Genomic DNA, 15,757 nt, shown 5'->3' with positions numbered 1-15,757 from the left:
TCTTTTTCCCCTTTGCTTCAAACAATTCACTGAGCAGTTACCTGTTTTCAGACATTCAGCTACAACATTTTACTGTTGTTTCAGCTCCTTTTTAAAGAAAAACCTATAGCAAAATGTAGTTTTATTACTTATCATAGTTCTATATTATTTACTATTGTTATGCATGTAGTAGCCCATAAATATTCGTTAAGTGTTTTGTTTTCTATAAGTTTTACTTGGGGGGGGGGTGAGCTCCCAGAAGAGGGCATTGTATACCATACAGCTGGAGTTTCAGGTGGTTTTGAGCCACCTGATGAGGGTCCTGGGAATACACCCAGGTCCTCTGCAAGAGCAGTGAACACTCTTGACCTGAGCCATCTCCTCAAGCCCCCTGCCTCCCTGTATTTATTTTTTTACGTGCATTGGCATTTTACCATGGGTGTCGGGGCTCCTGAAACTGGAATTACAGACAGTTGTGAGCTGCCATGTGGGTGCTGCTGGGAATTGAACCCAGATCCTGTGGGTTCAATACCATCTCTCCAGCCCCACTGCACACACTCTGGGTACCACATCTTCTAGTTTTGCCTCTGCCCTCTCTATCCCTTTCTACACACGTTCCGTGGATAGGTACATGGCTGTGTAAAAAACGTGGTAGTTGGTTGTTAGAAGGCCATCTCGTCCCACATAATGATTTATCAGACTCCTTCTTACCCTGCTGCTGCTGAGGGAAGATTGTGAGATGAGGGTTCCACAGTGACGTCACTGGATGCGGTTCACTCCTCCTGCCTCCCCACGCTTGCTTCCGGCCCCATCGTTTACTTTCTTCCGCAGTATCTTAGCGTCCACCTGCGGCCTCCCTCTCGTGCCTGGGCTTAATGATTGTGGTTCTTTTTTCTAAACCACCATATCACTAATTGCTGTTTGTTTGTTTTGGTTATAGGTTTTTGTTGTTTTTTGTTTTGTTTGCATTTCTCTTGGACTTACTTTGATTCTTGGGGGACAAATTGCACGGTTTTTAAACACACAAACACGGGATAACCTGGCTATGAGGAGACTTGGAAAGATCTTGTTTCTACTGTGTTCTCGTGCTGTGGCCTGGAAATCTGAATACTCCAGGCTGTATGTGACCCTATGGAAAGGTGGTGCCTAGAGGAGCCCTGAATATTGCCACTTGTCTGTGACAGTTCTCAAATCACCAAATCGGAGGTGTTCCTCTAAGCTGAGGGTTAAATATTAATGTGTATGTTGACAGTCGACCAGTATGCAAACTTTAATGGGGCCAGAATATTTGATAAAAGCTTTAAAGTAGACGGAGGGCAATGCAGGGCTCCCAAGGCCCTGGCTAATCCTGAAAGATGTCAGAAGCTGCAGGCCACTGACAAACTGCTTCTGGAACCTTCTTTGCACACAGATTATAAATCAGCCTCTTGTTATGTGTGGTGGCTCAAGCATATATTCTCAGCATATGGAAGGAAGATCAGGAGTTCCAGGCCATTCTTGGCTGTAAAGCAAGTTCGAGACCAGCCTGAGCTAACATGAGACCCTGTCTCAAGACAACAAATAGCTGGGTGCACTCCTTTAATCCCCCCAGCATTTGGGAGGTAGAGGCAGGCGGATCTCTCTGAGTTCAAAGCCAGCTTGGTCTATAGTGAGTTCCAGGATAGCCAGGTCTATGTAGAGAGACCCTGTCTCAAGAAAAAAAAAAAAAAAGACAATATACCCTTTCCATTAAGCACTTGCTTGCTATATCTGAAATGTACATGCACACATTGAACTTGGATGGTGTTAATGCCCACCAAAGCTGATACAATGGATGTGTAACCAGGTACCTCCATTGTACAAAGTAGCAGGGTTGTTTTTTAGCTCATTAGTTCCCGGAATGTGATGCAGCGGTTTCTACATTAAATCCTTACCATATACCCAACACACACAGACACACATGTGTAAACACAGTAAATGTGCATTGTTAACAATCTCTCAAAATATTCCTACCTCCCCAGTGGGTCGGGAATGCCCTTGAGCAGTCTCATACTCTCAGTACAAATAGATCCTTCTTAGCAGAATTAGGAAAAACTCGCCTATTTGAATGCAGCTTTAAGACAGTCTTCATGGACAGCTGATCCACCTTGCAGGACAACCTAAGGGCAAACTGGTGGTGAAAGCAAAAGATACCACTGAGCTGGTGATGGTGTGGTACAGTTAGCCACACAGATGATCTGTACTTTCTTTCTCAGGTGGCTGCAGGTGCTATGAACTCTGGGAATTCACTCTCTTGCATAAGCTAAACCACTGTGTCGGGGTACTTTCCTCTCAGTTGCAAACTCCTTTGCAATATTTTCCTGATTCCTCACTTAGTTGCTATTCTGGGCAACGTTGCTTTATCTTTTTCCTCCAGCGTCTAGGTTTGCAGAGGGGAAGTTGATGCCACCAAAACAGACAAGAGCACAGTTCCGATTCCATTTTCTGTCCAGGAGGAGCCCAGTTTTTATTTCCCCTCATGGACAACTGGTTTGATCCCCCAAACTCAGTGTTCAGGGGTTGATCTGTAGAATGTGCTAATGATCTACCTGTGCAATGATGCATTCATTGTTCTACTATCTTTATTTGGGACCAGTCCTGATTTTAACCCTAGACAAAATTGTCCTCAGAGGCTCATATGAGCACTGGCCACTGAAAATAGCGGTGATCTGCCCCCTGAAGTTTGAGAGTTGTTCCTTTGACCCGGATGATGTCCCCCCACTGTCTTTCCACCCTCGGTAGCATCTCTTGTCCCCGGGATGTAAGCATTGTTACACTTGAAGGTCCTTCTACAACTTTCTCATAAAGATACACAGACATGTTTCAATGACATGGTTTTCCTAATGGGATTTATACTTAGCATATGGCTTATATCTTCTCTCCTTCCTTGCCCTGTGGGTCACTTCTTGGGCTCCTCCCTTCCATGCTGTCTCTTCTTTTTTTTTTTTTTTTTTTTTTTTTTTTTTGGTTTTACGAGACAGGGTTTCTCTGTATTGTTTTGGAGGCTATCTATCGGTCCAGCCCGGCCTCGAACTAACAGAGATCCGCCTGCCTCTGCCTCCCCAGTGCTGGGATTAAAGGCGTGCGCCACCACTGCCCGGCTCCATGCTGTCTCTTCTAATACCATCTACTCCAGACACTACATTCGAATGGGACCCTCCTCCCTGCCCCCCCCGTTCCCTAGTCACCTCCTATTCCTCTCCTGGATTTACTTTCTTCTCAGTTTAGCTGTTTCTGCTACACACTCCCACTCCCTCTATTAGACTGTAATTTCCGTGTAAGTGATAACTTTAATTCCTGTGTCTGTGTATGGTGGGCCTTCAGTAAACACTTGGTAGATCAGTGAATCTAAAGCTTACTGTGTACCCCACAGGGCTGTGTGGACTGTGGGTGAGAGGCATGTCCTATTGATGAGCATATGGCTGTCCAGTGTTCATCTTTCAAACAATGAAGTTTTGCATAAGCTTACAAAAAAAACTGTAAGAAAATAGGACTTCTAGGTCCAATTTCATTTTGGGCAAAAGGTTCCCAATTCTCTTCAATTTTAATTTTATTTATTATTGGGGGAGGGTTATGGGTGCTGTGGCATACATGGGGTGTTCAAAGGACACCTTTCAGGAGGTGGTCCTCTCCTTCCTCTGTGGGTTCCTGGGATCAGATGCAGGCTCATCAGCAGTGAACCTTCTCACAAGCCCTCAATGACATTCCCAGAAGATCATTGCCATTAACACCTGGCTGTGATCATAGGAGTGCACACACTCTCTCCTAACTTTCTGGTTCTTCAAAATAGGATGCTTAGTTTCAGCTGACGGAGAGATGGATGGGGGGGATCATTGCTGCTTTTTAATTATGTCCATGTGAAATGTTAATTTGAACATTGTATTTTTATTGACCATTTCCCAGCTTCAGGGAGTTGAGTACCCCTAACATTTTTCGTTTGTCCCCTCATGTGTCTCCTATCAAGTCACAGCCCGCGTGGGCGTTGAGCACATCAACCCTTGTGTCAGCTGGGACTGTTAACTTTCCTAATGTACCTCTTTCAAGTTTACTGGTTTTGCTTGTCATGGAAAGCATCACACTCTTGTACGTAAAATAGCCACTTGGGTCAACAAGATGATTCCCTGGCAGTTGTGAGCTACCTAACATAGGCACCAGGAACTGGACCGGGGTCCTCTGGAAGAGCAGGAAGCACTTTTAACCAGGGAGCCATCTTTACCCCACCCCCAGTCTTTTGCTAAAGCTCTGGATTTTCAGTCTCAGATAGGAAGATTTGCCCTAATCCCAAACTAGAGATCTACTACCACTGCCCACCAAGATCCCAGTGTTTAGAGATGCTTGTTCCTCCCAAGCAGAATTTATTAATAGTTGTATGGTATCTTTGCAAAGCTTGATATTTTGTGATCCCTGTTGTTTTCTCTACATAAATGTGTGTGTATGTGTATGAATATATGTATATATGTTATAGCTACTAAATAGAAAGATAGCCAACTATTAAGATTGGGAGTTGAAGTAGGCATAAAAGACAAATGCTGCGTGATCTTACAGGCATGGAAGGTAACAAAGTTGGTCTTGTACTAATTGAAGGCAGAATGGTAGGTAGGAGAGGCTGGGGAGAAGTGGGGAGAGGTTGAGCATTGGTACAAAGTGTTCTGCTATGGGACTATACAGGAAAGTGGGTGAGCTCAATGACAGTGGCATACTGCACATTTCAAAAAGCTGCAAAGGAAACATTTGAGATCACTGTATGTGAACTCATTCATGCATTGCACGATGTTTTTAAGTTGAAATGTTTTGTGGGACCCTGCAACTGTGTTCAATGTGCATGTTTCAGAGTATTAATTCAGATCTTAAAAATTATGTTCCTGGGCTGGGGCTATGACTCAGCTGTCAGAGTGCTTGTGTATTATGCATGAAGTCCTGAGTTCAATCCTCAGCACCCCAGAAAACTATATGTAATGGATGGCACATGTCTGTAATCTTAGCACTTGGCAGGGACCATTAGGAGGACAGGAAGGGATCAGAAGTTCAAGTTCATCCCTGGCTATCTTGTGAGTTTGAGGCCAGCCTGGGCTACATGAGACCTCATGTCAAAAACATCATTTTAAAAACTGTTTTAAACATCAGTGGGTGTCAAGGTGCTTTATGCAAAGACACCTGCTCACAGCTTCTCACCCTTTCTGTCTTCCAGAACTTGACAGCCCAGAAGAGTTGGGGACAAAGCGGATCTGCAGGATCATCACGAAGGATTTCCCCCAGTATTTTGCCGTGGTTTCCCGGATTAAGCAGGAAAGCAACCAGATCGGTCCTGAGGGTGGGATTCTGAGCAGCACCACCGTGCCCCTGGTCCAGGCGTCTTTCCCAGAGGGTGCCTTAACCAAAAGGATCCGAGTGGGTCTCCAGGTACTGATGGCAAAGCATCGGCTTTCTCTGTACATGTAGAGAACTTGTATGTCTTGCTCCAGAAGCCTTCCAGTAATTAATCATTTGTGACGTTGATAATTAGACTGTTTGGGGGATGATTGACTTACCTCAAATGGAAAGTGTTTCAAGTGTAAAGCCAGCTTACTGACTGGTCAAACGAGGGTGTAGATTTTCAGCCATGTTCCACTTAAAAGACTCATTTGGAGCTGGGGAGGTGGCTCGGTTGGTAAATGTTTTCTGGGCAGGCATGAGAACCACAAGTTCGATCCCCAGTCCCATTTAAAAAGAGCCAGCTGTGGTGGCATGCACTGGCAATGGGGAAAGAATGGAGACAGGAGAATCCCAGTCAGTCTTGACTGATAGCTCCAGATTCCTGGAATGACTTTGTCTCAGAAAATAAGACAGAGAGCACTTTGAGAAGGACACCTGATGACCTCTACCAGTGATACGAATCATCTTCATTGGTTTGTTTAGAAGATATCCCTTCTCATTGTGGGTGCTTGGTCTCGAGTGCTCACATTTGAGCTTAAGGACTTCATAAATGCTGGGCTTCATCCAAACCAGTTGGAATTTGATTGGGTTTAGAAAGCTGACTGGAAATCTTGGCAAAAATAATCTTTCTTATATTTACTCATTTCAGTTAGGTTAGTCTTTAACTCCTTGTTTTTCTTTATTGAAGAAGTTAAACAGAAAAGGATGAAATTATCATTTTGGTTAATGCCGTGATTAAAAGTTGAACTGAGCATCAGCTTTTCTTTGTGGGGCTAGACTCTCATTCCGAGGTGTTGTAGGCAGTTGAAACACTCTGAGTTGCAAACCCTGTGTGTCAGTAAGATTGCTTTCCCCTAACCCCTGTGTTGAACCAAATTCACCAGACTGCAGAGATACCAAATGGAGTAAGTTAGGCCTGGCTGACTAGAATTCATCCGTCTGGGTTATAGATTTATAGATTGCTCCTCAGCTCTGAGAGCCTCACGGTTTCCACTTATTTATTTATTTATTTATTTATTTATTCATTCATTTGTTTATTTGTACAGCATGATTTTGTGAGACTTTTGGGTACATCTTGCTCAGGGTTAGCATATACTGAGGTTGCCCTTGCTTTCCTCCTGTTCGCTCTGAGATTTGGTTCCTTCTCCTCCCAGCAAGTCAGCATGGCCAGCTCCCCCGAGGAAACCACTGCTTGCCCACGTTAGCGTCTTTTCATTTCTCTGCCTTCCTGAAGCAGTGAGAAAAAGGGTAAAGACAGACATGGATTTCTTTTGTAAGGTGTCCTCCCACCATTCTCAATTTAAAATTATGTCTTCTGGAGCTATGTGGTGGTACACACCTTTAATTCCAGCACTCAGGAGGCAGAGCCAGGTGGATCTCTATGAGTTCGAGGCCAGCCTGGTCTATAAAGCTACACAGAAAAACCCTGTGTTGGGGGGTATAAAAAAAAACCCCTACATCTTCTAACTAAAAAAAAAATCTACTTTTATTTAGGGTTTTGTTTTTGCTTTCTTCCACTGTCTGTAGGCTCAGCCAGTTCCAGAGGAGATTGTGAAAAAGATCCTTGGAAACAAAGCAACATTTAGCCCAATTGTCACCGTGGAACCAAGAAGGAGGAAATTCCATAAGCCAATCACCATGACCATTCCGGTGCCCCCACCCTCAGGAGAAGGCGTGTCCAATGGGTACAAGGGGGACACCACGCCCAACCTCCGCCTCCTCTGTAGCATCACAGGTTTGGTTCCTTCCCTGTAGTCACTCCTATCTGTCAGCCGTGACTGGGCGCAGAGGTGCAAAGGAAACAAGGATAAGTCGTGTATTTAGTCTCTTCAGGCCTTTCAATGGGAAGAATTTCCACCTGGAATATTTAAACTTCAGGGCTGTCCCCTGATACTGGTGTACTAGTAATCACGCTCTCTCAGTATTATCGAGGTGTTATTGGCTCAACTGGAGTGCTCAGGGAATTTCTTGGCAACCACGACAGAGGTAATCAACCCAGAAGCATCCTTTGGACGAGGGAAACAAACGAATTCTGGGAGAAGGTCTTCCAGGGCCTGAATGAGAGGTATTGAGGATGCCATTGGTGTCACCCAGCTGTGCTCTTCCTTGTCACCAGATCTTAGAACACATTCTAAATACCTAGAGTCCAGACCTCAAGCCCAAAAGATGGCTAGCAAGTAAAGGCACCTGCAGACAAGCCGGACAACCTGTGTTCAATACCCAGAACCCACATCGTAGAAGAGCTGAATCTAACAAGTTCTACACACACACACACACACACACACACACACAGTCTGAAACTACTAAGTCTGGCAGTGACAAATTACCCCAAGTTTAAACTACCCCCTGGTGATCCAGACAGAGAGAAAATTATATATATATGTATGCATGTATGCATGTATGTATGTATGTATGTATGTATGTACTTGTGAATCCCCATGAACTCCCCATTAGCAGGTAAGACCATGAAGTTGGGCAGAGACAGTCACCTTCACAGCACCACAGAACCCAAAGCGCTGTAGCTGGCCACATTCTTAGTGGTTGCCGGAAGAACAGCCAGACAACGAGCAGTTAGTCTGCAGGGAGAACCTTATGGTAAAGCCACTCTGTCTATGCTGTTCCCAGGGGGCACCTCGCCGGCTCAATGGGAAGACATCACAGGAACTACCCCTCTGACCTTCATAAAGGAGTGCGTGTCTTTCACAACCAATGTTTCAGCCAGGTATGGACGTGAAAGTTCCAGAAGCATCACAGATTTCATTTTCTCACATTTTGGGGAAGTAAAAAAAAAAATGCTGCTGTCAATACAATATAATTTCTTTTAAATTTATGGGGGAGGAGAGAAGATCCTTAGTGTTACTTTTTTTAGAAAAACTATTATTGAGGAATAAACTTTTTTGCTTGATAGAAAGTAAATATCTTTGCCATTTAAAAAGTTTATAATGTTTGATTGTTAGATTCTGATTTTTTTCATTGTATTTCATAATTCGATTTTTTTTATGTGGAGAGGATAAACACACTAAAAACATTTGCACTACCAGAGGGTCATACCCCTAGCCCCTGATTTTCTTCATTGAGACTTCTTTGGGGTTTATTTTGGGGGGATTGTTGTTATTGGGGTTTGTTTTTCGTTTTCACACTTTGTGTTTTGTTTTTCTCAGATTTTGGCTTGCAGACTGCCACCAGGTTTTAGAAACTGTAGGGCTGGCCTCACAGCTATACAGAGAGTTGATATGTGTCCCCTACATGGCCAAGTTCGTTGTTTTTGCCAAAACGAATGACCCGGTGGAGTCCTCCCTGCGGTGCTTCTGCATGACGGACGACAGGGCAGACAAAACCCTGGAGCAGCAGGAGAACTTTGAGGAGGTGGCCAGGAGCAAAGACATTGAGGTACCGGGGCCACAAGAACGAGTGTCTGTTGCTGCATCTCTCAGATGTGGCCTTACTTAGGGACCATCACAGCACACACTAGACATAAATATCAATGATGTCCACGTTTTAACTTTTGAAATGAATTCATCCTCATATAAAGTGCTTTGAGTTCACCTCAGCTGGTTAAGATAGAATACTAATGAATCTCAACTACTCTCCATTGTCCTGTGGTTGTGTGTGTGTGTGTGTGTGTGTGTGTGTGTGTGTGTGTGTGTGTGTGGTCACTTTGCACACACAGTACCACTATTTTCCTTTTTCAAACCTGGAGATCATATGAGTATTGGCCAGCCAAAAAATGGCACATCTCAGTCTACATAAGGAAATGATGGCAGGCATTTTCTCTGACATGTTTAAAACTGTTGGCAGAGAAATATAATTCTGTTGTACACCTGTCTGTAATAATAGCTACTAATTACGGCTGTTGGAGTGTAAGCACCCAGACATATTTTTAAAGCAAACAACTCCATAGAAGGAATTTTCTCATGTTGATGTGATTATGTAAGTCTTTGAATGTTATTTGACTTAAAACACTCAAAATTCTTTTAGGGCAAGTTAACATTAGATTGTGTGTTTCTTTTACTCTGGAAGGTTCTGGAAGGAAAGCCCATATTTGTTGATTGCTATGGAAACCTGGCCCCTCTTACCAAAGGAGCTCAGCAGCTTGTTTTTAACTTCTATTCTTTCAAAGAAAACAGACTTCCATTTTCCATCAAGGTAAATCATCTTTAATATCGACTCTGCAGTTTTTAAAGTTCTGAGAGAATAAACTTTTTTTTAATGGTTCTTTAGTTTGAATTATCCCACCAAATGTGACTTAAGAACAAGATCAGACTTTGCTCTAGTTCTACTAGGGTGGATTTTCAAGTTAGTAAAACTTTATTATTGGTAGATGAACTTATACATATATATATATATATATATGATTTAAATGTAAAGAAACGGAACCCAGTTTAGTGGTGTACACCTTTTATTCCAACACTCCAGGAGGGCAGAGGCAGATAGATCTTTGTGAGTTTGCCAGCATGCTCTACATACATAGTGAGCTCTTGTCTCAAAAGATACCAAAATATAAAATTAAATAATTCAAAGAAGTGTTTGTAAAATGAAACAACCCAGGTAACTCTGATTTTTATTTCCATGGGGGTTCAGGCAGAGTGAGGGGGCTCACACCATTTGTTGTTTCAAGCCCGGAAGCTTTAAGTTCAATCAGTAGGAAGACAGGTAATGCATATAGCCCAGAATGGCTTGTCACTTGAGACAAGTGGGTGGCCATCCTATTGTGTAAGCCAGGACCCGAGACTCTGGTACCTTGCCAGGTTCATCCTGGGTCACCATCCTTTCCCTCTCTGTGTACTTGATAAAACAAACATGTCTCACCCTTAGATAAGAATCAGTCTCTTTGTGTAATCATCAGTTACCCAAATTCTTCTAGATTAGAGACACCAGCCAAGAGCCCTGTGGCCGTCTGTCTTTCCTGAAAGAGCCGAAGACAACAAAGGGATTACCCCAAACGGCTGTTTGCAACTTAAATATTACTCTACCTGCACATAAAAAGGTATCTTTTAAAACTGGTTTATTTCCACATTCCCCCCGCCCTGGTCTTGAGGCAACGGGCCCTTGGTATGTCACTAAGGAATGCTTTGTGTCCCTTGGAAAGCCCCCTGAAACTCGAGTTGTGTTAGTCTCTGTGTGTAGATGACGTCTTGTTCCTGTGGTGTCCTGTTCCTACAAGTCTGTATGACAGAGTCCTCTGTTGATTGCTTCCGCTGGTAGTTTGTAGCTTTTTATGCTTCCAATGACTGTCACGTGTTAATCTGCCATGGATGTATGGTCCGTGATACCGTTTTTTTACTGGCTTCCTTTGCTTTGCTTTGCTTTCTAAACCAGCTTGCCTTGTGTGCTCCCTACTTAGTCCTTTTCATATCCTGACACTCTTTTCCCTGCTGTCCATTATAATATTCCTTGTCTCTGCAATGCATCTTGGGACCAAAAGGAGACAGAGTCAGATCAAGATGATGAGGTAATATGAAAACTTCTGCTTTTATTCTATCCGAGGTAGAATAGATACTGGATATGTATGAAAAGCTTGCAGCGGGGCTCAAGTGTGGGGACAGTCTTAAGTGCTATTGTCCGTCTTAGCCTGTGTGAGGGAGAGTCAGCTATTCTTCTTGAAAGTGGCTCACTCTTCCTGTGAACATAGGCGTGCTTCAGTGTATTCTGGAAAAACAATACACTAGTTAATGACAAACCTGCAGTCATGTAAGCATCTTTAAACATGACAGATTGCCATGCATAAGTTTCACAGGTGTATTTTACTACCCACTGCCGTCTGGCTACCTGCTCTGTTGTCACTTCTAACTCAAGACCTTGGTTATTATATGGAATTGTGTTGTACAATCAACTGTTTTATGTAACGTAAAGTATTTTCTCACCAATTGCTGATAGATGTTTGCCATCCCAGCTAAGGAATTTATCTTGGCCATTTTAAAAAAGATTTTCCTTTTTTTTTTAAACTTATGTGTATATGTGTTTCTGTGTGGGTGTGTACACGTGCAGTGACCCTGGAGGCCAGGAGAGAACATGAGATAACCCCCTGGGAGATTGTGAGCTTCCTGATGTGGGTGCCAGGACCAAAAATCAGGTCCTTTGAAGAGCAGTATCCACACTTAACCTCTGCCCCACGTATCCAGCCTGATCTTAGCCGTATTTTAAGAGAGCCATTGTCCAGTTTTGCAAGATAACTTATCTCTGTGCATTTCCATAAGCTCTGTGATAATTGGACTTCTAAGAACCCACAATAATTGTCAACCATAAATAAGCTGGCAGTTACAAAGGCAGCTCAAGTCACACAACTGCTGACTTGTTTGTAATCTTATTTCTACTGTGTACCCGCAGTGGATTCTGGGATGATACTTTCTGTATCGTTTCTCCTTGAGTGGACTCACACAAGCGAGCCTATTTTGCGACCTGTGCGCTTTCAGTATAATGAACTGGTGGAAACTCACTGCTCAACGTTTCTAGTCCCCCTTGGTCTGCTGTGTGGGTGTTCTTAAAACCTGCTACATGGTGGTCTATGTTGAGAGTTGAGGGCAGGGGTCAGACTCCCAAGGGGGAAATAATGCCTAAGGGTGGACAGGACATGACCATCCTATCCAATGAAATATTTCATTGTGTAAAGGTGTCCCAGGGAAGGTGGAAACGGTTTCTTCTCTTCTTTTCCAGGCTGAGAAAGCGGACAGACGGCAGAGCTTTGCATCTTTAGCTTTACGTAAGCGCTACAGCTACTTGACTGAGCCTGGCATGAGTGAGTCTCCTAACACATTCGCTAATCTATGTCGATTTTCAGAAGAAGAGACATTTTTTCTATACACACTAAATTTTGATGTCATTTGGAAAACGGGTAACCCAAAAACAATTGCCTACAGGGTCTATTTCATAACCCAATTATGAAATTTAATGCTCCATACCTCACTGAAAACATTGCTACAAGTACCCCAGGCCATAGCTGAAAATATTTCTGTTCTTGAAGCTGGTCACTAATTGTTTTATTTATAAGTTGTTTTTGTTTTCTTTTAAAGTCTTGACTTCACTTTGATAATTGTTAATATGCTCAGAGATAAGTGCCTGTGTTCCTTTAAGTCTGTGCTCAAAGGGGAAAGTGTATGTTTACTTCTGCATATTCGTGGTGGCATAGGATTGCTAGGTCACTTTGTCATCTCAGTTCTCATAATAGAACTAGACTGTGGCATATTGCTTCCAGTTTGTTTCCCTTTGTTAGACTCATACACTCTCTTCCGGGGGTGGTCCTAGTCGTCTCTGGACTTCTTATCCAATCTCCTCTCTGCCTTTCATCAAGATCTCACTTCTAAGACTGTCCGTGAACTCGGCCGGGAAAGTGCTCTGCTTCTAGTGGCTGTTTGAGTATACTCTTAACTGTCTCACAAGGTGGTTGTGAAGTTTATTTGGTCGTATTCTGTCTCTCTCTCTCTCTCTCTCTCTCTCTCTCTCTCTCTCTCTCTCTCTCTCTCTCTGCTGACTACCTTTTCTTCCTGTGTGGCTGCCGTGTTCATATCCCATGGTCACCATAGCCCTAGAGTTAGCCCCACCCCAAAGGGACCCGTGAGTACAGAATGCAGCACCCCGTTTGATCACCACTGGGTCCTGCTGCCACTGTAACCAGTGGACAGCTGTGGCTCAAAGAATTAGAAGAAAATACTTTGCCATTGATCCCTAGCTATTCACACTTAGGCTCCCAGAGGCTTGGAAATGTCACAGTAAGAGCCGTAGTCTTGTTTGCCTCCACCTCCTCTGAGGCCAGTGGGCCAGCATGCATGTGACATACAAGCCGGAAACGGCTCTAATACTTGCATAGCACATCTGATTCTGACTCCCATTAAGAAAGGTTTTGGGTTCAGATTCCAAATATGGAATACAAGAGGAAGGTAGATAGCAAGGCTACCACATTCTTGAACACTCCCTCAGAACTGACTTTTCTCCTCTGGCAGACACAGCTCTGTCCCTCCAGAACCAGAAGCCTGAAATGAATTATTGTTGTGACAGAGCAGGGAAGTGGGACATGCCTGAGACTATTTGCTTTTTTCAGTCAAGTTAATTGGGTGTAACTCTGGGATGCTGTTTTCTTTTGTGACCCTCACTGGGTGTCATTGGGAGCCCTGAGGTATCATTCTTAGGCTTGGACAGGCTTGTTGGGGCAACTGCTTTAAGTCAGAGACATGATGACCCAGACAGATTTCCCTTTGGCTGTCTCCAAGGTGCTCGTTGTTGGGACACCTGAACAATCTCAGGCCCATTGTGTGCTCAGTGAGTTTTCCTTGCATACAAAAGTGTGGCTGTTGGGGTGGTTGGTGTTCGATCTATTCAGCTTGTCATTGGCTTTTGGCAGAAGGGAAGGGTTTTGTCTATTTTGTGTCCAACAGAAGAATAAGAAGGGACTAAGAGAACAGAAGGGAAATGTCCCAAGGCCTTGAAGGTTTTAGACTCTAAATAAGTTATACTTTCCATTATCCCTCTGCCCCTTTCCCTACTGCCTGGGGTGTTTGTTGTCAACTGCCCAGTGCTCAGACTCAGCCATGCTCACAAAGGGAGTCCTGAAGTGGATGTCACTAAAACCTAAAGTGTTCAGCCAAGTGGTAATGTGATGGCTCCTTTCAAAATGAGAAATCATAGATGTACTCCAAAAGGCATCTTATGAAGGGCTGGAGAGATGACTCAGCGGTTAGGAGTGCTTACTACTCCTGCAGAAGACCCAAGTTCGGGTTCCAGGACTCATGTCAGACAGCTCACAGTAGCCTGTAACTCTAGCTCCAGGGGGATCCAACATCCTCTTCTGGCCTCCACAGCACCTGCATTCATGTGTTGCATGCACACACAGAAAAAAATTTTTCCTAATTAAGCCAAACAGTAGAGACCCTTTCCCAGTTTCTGGTAGGACACATTGAGCCCACACTATCGAATCAAGGCATGTGTCTCCAGTATGGCCTTTCCTACAGGTTAGGCACTAGGACTGGTGCTAACGACTGTGTAAGGTCCCCTTAGCTCTTCCTCTCTAGTGAGGCTAAAACAGAGCTAGAGAAGGCATGTTCCAAATATCTGCCTTTAAATGTACGATAGAGATGGAAATCCTCACCCTTGTGAGGGGATTATAGCAGTGGCCTGGGCACAGTTCGAGGAAGAGCATAAATGATGAAAAAGGTCCTCATGTCTTCTGTGTCTCGGTGTTGCTGTAAACTGTTGCCCTTTTGGACCAAGACTGTGCTCATCTCTGGCATGGGACATTGGTTAGCCTTTGGCAGGCATTCCAAACCTGTGGCCAGCTGGCTTGGTTTAAGAGATACGGGAGTAGAGAAGAAGGCTAAGCTTGAATTTGTTGTCCCCAATGTGTACCTACCTCGTGTGGGTTTCTTGTCTGTTTGGGGAAGAATGTTGGTATTTATTGGACCCATCTTTCCTCATGGCTGTTGCTGTGTTTAGAGTAACCAAGGTTATGAGAAATGTTCTTGAAAGGTACCAGCATTAGCACCTTTGCATTTGATAAACATATACGTTTGTACCTAATGCCTCTGTAGGTACTTGATATATATGGGGTTTTCAAAATATATTTGTGCTTTTTTGGGTTTCCCCCATGATACCTTTTGAGAGTTAAAAAGTAGACCAGATAATGGGGGGGGGATAAAGACATAAATTTTGTTCTCCTTATAATGAAGCAAGATCTAGCTATGGAGTTCTTTTGTTGCAGATATATTCAATAATGTGTCACAAGGTTTCCTAAAATCTCAAAAGATACCAAGACTTCACCTCTCATGGAAAAAGTGTACTCTTCTTTCCAAGTGTTCTTGAAAAAGTATTTGTAAACATTATATATACCATGCATAATACTGCTTTGAAACTGTATTACCTCATTGGCTTGTTTGTTATGATAAATCGCCGCATGATGAAACGTTTTCAGTTGCTTTGCTTGCTCTGGTAACCATGAACCGTATTTTCTGTTTTACCCCCCCCCTTTGTATGTGTGTATGTACACATGCATTTTAAAATTCATTTCATATCACATTTTCTTTCCTCCCCTCCCCTCATCAAAAGGAATATACTGCATGGAAAAAAAGGATCGATGCACACATTCCTCTTCTTTGTTTTAAGTTTTGGGTTGACAGCTCTCTGACTCAGGCAGTTTCTTGCTCTTATTGGCTTTTTTTGGGTGTGAAACATAACCAATCCTGCATGGAAGAAACAGATTTAAAAATCCAGTGGCTTCACAATTTGCACACCAGTTGCCTGTCTCTTACTAGTTATTTTGGACTCTGCATGATTAAAGCTTGAGTGGTTTTTCTGAAAAAGAGAAAGAAAAAAAAGAGTATCAAATACTTAATGTGCGGATTCACATACTGAAATGGTTCCA

The 15,757-nt window shown here is 43.4% G+C and overlaps 1 protein-coding gene and 1 long non-coding RNA gene across 15 annotated transcripts in view; one reads left to right on the top strand and one right to left on the bottom strand.

The window, feature by feature from the left end:
* Ank3 (ankyrin 3) overlaps positions 1-15,757 on the top strand; it is a 561,730-nt gene that overhangs the window by 509,147 nt on the left and 36,826 nt on the right. For 9 of the 14 annotated variants that reach the window (XM_013113893.3, XM_013113894.3, XM_040732586.1 and 6 more), the window contains 7 exons: positions 5,186-5,397; positions 6,937-7,144; positions 8,035-8,131; positions 8,571-8,799; positions 9,430-9,555; positions 10,274-10,396; positions 12,064-12,145. In XM_013113893.3, coding sequence (XP_012969347.1) covers positions 5,186-5,397; positions 6,937-7,144; positions 8,035-8,131; positions 8,571-8,799; positions 9,430-9,555; positions 10,274-10,396; positions 12,064-12,145 — 1,077 coding nt within the window. Of the gene's footprint in view, positions 1-5,185; positions 5,398-6,936; positions 7,145-8,034; positions 8,132-8,570; positions 8,800-9,429; positions 9,556-10,273; positions 10,397-10,834; positions 10,862-12,063; positions 12,146-15,757 lie in introns of all 14 variants that reach the window. The other 5 variants (XM_040732583.1, XM_040732581.1, XM_040732584.1 and 2 more) reach the window with 1 other exon arrangement.
* LOC110341008 overlaps positions 15,467-15,757 on the bottom strand; it is a 28,948-nt gene continuing 28,657 nt past the window's right edge. Inside the window, exon 7 of the long non-coding RNA XR_002382883.2 lies at positions 15,467-15,687. This is a non-coding gene — a long non-coding RNA (uncharacterized LOC110341008). The remainder of the gene's footprint in view (positions 15,688-15,757) is intronic.

The sequence above is a fragment of the Mesocricetus auratus genome, unplaced genomic scaffold (genome assembly GCF_017639785.1).
Source record: "Mesocricetus auratus isolate SY011 unplaced genomic scaffold, BCM_Maur_2.0 Super-Scaffold_100027, whole genome shotgun sequence".
Taxonomy (NCBI): domain Eukaryota; kingdom Metazoa; phylum Chordata; class Mammalia; order Rodentia; family Cricetidae; genus Mesocricetus; species Mesocricetus auratus.
This window is presented reverse-complemented; position numbering and strand designations above follow the sequence as displayed.